The sequence below is a fragment of the Aplysia californica genome, unplaced genomic scaffold (assembly GCF_000002075.1).
Source record: "Aplysia californica isolate F4 #8 unplaced genomic scaffold, AplCal3.0 scaffold00523, whole genome shotgun sequence".
In the NCBI taxonomy this organism is placed as follows: Eukaryota; Metazoa; Mollusca; class Gastropoda; order Aplysiida; family Aplysiidae; genus Aplysia; species Aplysia californica.
Genome location: NW_004797793.1, coordinates 316,585 through 318,018, shown reverse-complemented (window position 1 = coordinate 318,018; position 1,434 = coordinate 316,585). Strand labels below are relative to the sequence as shown.

Genomic DNA, 1,434 nt, shown 5'->3' with positions numbered 1-1,434 from the left:
TTTTATTTGTATGTTACTCTCTTCTCGTAACACCTCTACTCTAATTTTTGGCATTTATATGACCTGCTTGTGTTGCAAGTGCCTTAAAACTCTTTTTGACTGAAACCATACCAAAACAAAGGTGTAACTCATGATTATTTGTGCTTTTATCGCAGACTTGCGTCAAGACATGCTCACCCTGCAAGTTATTCGGCTCATGGACACTATATGGAAAGACGAGGGTCTTGATTTGAAGTAAGCAGGACCTTTTTCATTTGTATTTTATTCCTCATATTATTTCTTTCAGTTTTGCGAGCAATTCACTTTAACTCTTTAACTTGTAACATTTGGGGGGGGGGTTAATAATAATAACAGAAAGCGAAAGAACCAAAAAAAAAGAAAAAGAAATTTTAAAAAAAGAAGAAACCTTGGCCCTTTTTAAGTAGTCCCTTAATGTACAAAGTAATTGATATAGATAGATGGTAATGGTTATGAAACCAGTTTTGGAATGGTCCCTTTCCGCTTTAATTTCTTAGTAACTGAAGAATGTGGTTGCGCCGTGGAGGAGTTTTCAGCATTTCCCTTGTTTTGTCAACTCCTTTGAGTGATTTTATTTTAACAATTTATCTGCACTCACATTGCTTTTTTTGTCTTTTAAGTGCTATAAGACTCTTGCTAAATCTTTAGTAACTCCTCTAATAGTTGGCACTTATATGGCCTTATTTGTGTTGCGTGTGCCATTAAACTCTTAACTAAATGTGTAGTAACACCTCTTATCGTTGGCAGTTGTATGACTTATTTGTGCTGCAAATACTGTAAAACTCAAGTAGCACCTCAAATCGTTGCCACTTAAATAACCTTATTTGTGTTGCAAATGCCGTTAAACTCTAGTGAGTGGGTGGTTGGTGGGTGTTCTGGTGCGGTTTGCTTCTTCTTTCCAATCAAAACATCTGTCGTCCTTATCTCCCGTCCTTTTTTATGTTTGTTACTCTCTTGTAACACCTAATCTTCTGGCGCTCATATGACCTTATGCAGTTGCGAGTGCCGTAAAACCTCTACCAAAAAAAATAATTAAAAAATCTATCGTCCTGATTTCTCCTCCTTCTGTTTTATGTATGTTACTCTCTTGTAACACCTCTAATCTTCGGCACTTATATGACCTCATTGTGTTGCAAGTGCCGTAAAACCTTTACTAAATCAAAACAAAACTCTAGTGACACCTCTGATTGTCAGCTCCCGTATGAATGACCTATTTGTGTTGCAAGTGCCTGAAAACTCATACTTAAAACTAAACTTCGATGCTTGTTGTTGTTGTTGCTGCTGCTCAGGATGATTCCTTACGGCTGTCTGTCCACGGGCAAAGACGTGGGGGTCATCGAGGTCGTCCAGAACGCCAAGACCATCACGGCCATCCAGTCCAAAGGGGGCGCTCTCTCCTCTATACAGATTGACTCC

At 38.6% G+C, this 1,434-nt stretch overlaps 1 protein-coding gene across 1 annotated transcript in view; it reads left to right on the top strand.

Moving 5' to 3' along the window:
* LOC101850667 (phosphatidylinositol 4,5-bisphosphate 3-kinase catalytic subunit alpha isoform) overlaps positions 1-1,434 on the top strand; it is a gene marked incomplete in the record, with an annotated part of 46,188 nt that overhangs the window by 36,262 nt on the left and 8,492 nt on the right. Inside the window, 2 exon segments of the mRNA XM_013086940.2 lie at positions 156-234; positions 1,308-1,434. Of these exon segments, the coding sequence (XP_012942394.1) occupies positions 156-234; positions 1,308-1,434 (206 nt within the window).